This window comes from Montipora foliosa, unplaced genomic scaffold, assembly GCF_036669935.1.
Source record: "Montipora foliosa isolate CH-2021 unplaced genomic scaffold, ASM3666993v2 scaffold_415, whole genome shotgun sequence".
Classification (NCBI taxonomy): domain Eukaryota; kingdom Metazoa; phylum Cnidaria; class Anthozoa; order Scleractinia; family Acroporidae; genus Montipora; species Montipora foliosa.
Window position 1 is genome coordinate 15,001 of NW_027179718.1, and position 2,500 is coordinate 17,500.

General features: G+C 39.3%; 1 protein-coding gene across 1 annotated transcript in view; it reads right to left on the reverse strand.

Annotated features, from left to right (window-relative positions):
• The window catches only part of LOC137988364 (collagen alpha-3(VI) chain-like), a 27,516-nt gene that overhangs the window by 11,438 nt on the left and 13,578 nt on the right, over window positions 1-2,500 (reverse strand). Inside the window, exons 5-6 of the mRNA XM_068834392.1 lie at window positions 1,656-1,916; window positions 89-406 (exon numbers count right to left, since the gene is read on the reverse strand). Of these exons, the coding sequence (XP_068690493.1) occupies window positions 89-406; window positions 1,656-1,916 (579 nt within the window). The remainder of the gene's footprint in view (window positions 1-88; window positions 407-1,655; window positions 1,917-2,500) is intronic.

Consider the following 2,500-nt stretch of genomic DNA (forward strand, 5'->3'; position numbering starts at 1 on the left):
TGGACGTACATATATGAAACCAGAGGAAACAGGCAGAAATCCTAATTAACATACCGCGCTGGAAGGCATAAGCTTCTTTTCAACTCACCTTTTGTAAGGCTGATGTGTCGGCCAATTGCATGAACCTCATATTGTAACCTTACAAATGAAGATATCTGAAAGACATCATCAGAGCTATTAACCAGGCGGCTGACTTGACTGTAAGGGACTTTGGAGCCTATGGCTACGACGTGGATACGTGCACCCAAGTTTGCAAGCTGTTTGATTGGGCGTTCCAAGAAAGAAAGAGATGTGTTCGTATCTTGAGGTCCGGATGTAAACAAAACAACTGCTCTTGGCCCAGGTTTCAAGTGGTCCTTAAACATGCGCACAGCAAGTCTTAAGGCTCTGTCCATTCTTCTTGGGCCTTTAAAAGAAAGAAGGTCGTTACATAAGTTTTCGATGAAATCTATAAATCTGTCAAGAGTACATTAGTATAGTACTAGACTTGCTAGCAAAACACTCTTCTACTTGCCAAAAGTAAAAACTAACTATGGTAAATTTAAGAATTTTCTTCTGGGTCCTTAAATCTGGACTTGAATTCAGGAAGAATTTAAATACAAGTCACTTGCTTGCTTTCAGAAACTTTTGGACAATTCTCTTCTCACAAATAATGATAATTAACTACTGCCTCTTTTCTTTTCTCAATGAAATGTTTTATTCCTCTTTTGCTCTCTACCATGACTTTTTTAGTCCCCCCTTGCTTGTCTGTGTATTTCTTGTTTGTTTGGGTTTTTCACTTCCTTGAAGTCGCTTTATTGATGTAGCCTGTTAACCTATATCTATATTATGCAAACCTTATCTTTTGGACATGGCCATTTAGCTCTGCTACTATTCTAAGTGGCCTGACGCGGTGACTTTTTGCTCTTGTCTTCTACAAGCAATAGAGGATGTTTTCCGTTTTTCCATAGCCTCATCTAAACACGAGAGGGAGTTGGGAGAATTCGAGAGAGTTATGCAAACCCGAGATGCAGTCGAGGGTTTGCATAACTGTCTAGAGAATTCTTCCAACTCCCCCGAGTGTTTAGATGAGGATATGGAAACACGGAAAAAAATCCTCTATTGCTTTTATAAAATATTTCTTAAAGATAATTCGACAAATGAAGAAAAATGCTGATGTTTTTACATCTAGATTGAAACAGATTTTCTTGATACACGTTCACATTTCCTACCAGCCAATCAAAACGCACGTCTGACAACACAACCAATCAAAATTCGTGCGATGTCACAGCCGTGTTTCCATACTCTCATCCAAACACAGCTATTGACTAATGAGAGTGCGCGTACTATCCTAATTATTTTATAATTTACAACGTCATGGCGACCATGATGTTGTTGCACTGAACAACAGTGAAAAAGTCTTTTTGGAATTTGGCTATTTTATTTTGCAAAACGCGACCGACATTTTGCTTTTGTTTTGTACACCACCAACATCACGGTCTAATCACGTGAGTGCAAAACAAGAATTATGGTAAACAGATTTTTTTTAGGAGTACCAAAATTAAGTTGTCGTTTGTTAAACAAGTTAATGAATGCTAGGAATTAAGCTAAGCTAGTGTTTTGAGGGAAAACGCTTAGCAATAGGGCTGAAATACAACTAAAAGACATGCACTCACCTTGCATACGACTGCTTCCGCTCATCATGGCATAAAGGAAACTATCAAAATTTCCAGAATCCTTGAATTGTACAATGGGCCTGGCATCCTTACCGTACGTTACGACACTTACGCGCGCTCCATTATTTGGGATCTTGAAAGCTTTGGCCAGAGAAATGACAAACGCCCTCTGTCTTTTGAAGTCGTTCTTGTCAACGCGGTCGAAAGTCGAGTCGATTAGAAAGACTACGGCAGCGTTCCTGTCCAGCGGGGTCGTAAAATCTATAGCAAAACACAGTGAAAATGCAATTAATAATAACTCAAGGAAAGCGAAGTAAAAATTTTCAACTAATCCACAAGTATATTGGACAATATGTCTTATTCCTAAATGACCAGCAACCTTTAAAAAAAGATTAACGATAAAAATCACTTTTCGTTTTGAGGAACTGCATGTCATCCTTGTCGAATGCTAATAAAGTAAGGCCAATTATATAAGCAGAATGTAGGGTGTGAAATGATATAAATAAATTGAGGCGCGGGAATTGATGTGCGGGAATGTAAGGGAAAAAAACCAAACAAAACCTTTCGCGCGAATAGAGTTTGCATAATTGTCGAGTTCTTTAGGATTAGATTAGAATTTCAAAATTAGACACTCACTCTTCTTTGTAAATTCGTGAGTACTCTGACGTGCTCACGAAGGTTGATTGGTTTTGGTGAAGGGCTGGCGTAGTAGTGAGACCACTCGCCTCCCACCAATGTGGCCCGGATTCAATTCCCAGACTCGGCGTTGAGTTTGTTGGTTGTGTACTCTGCTCCTAATCTCATACCCAGATCTCACTCTGTCACTGGAAATGTGAGATTTTTCG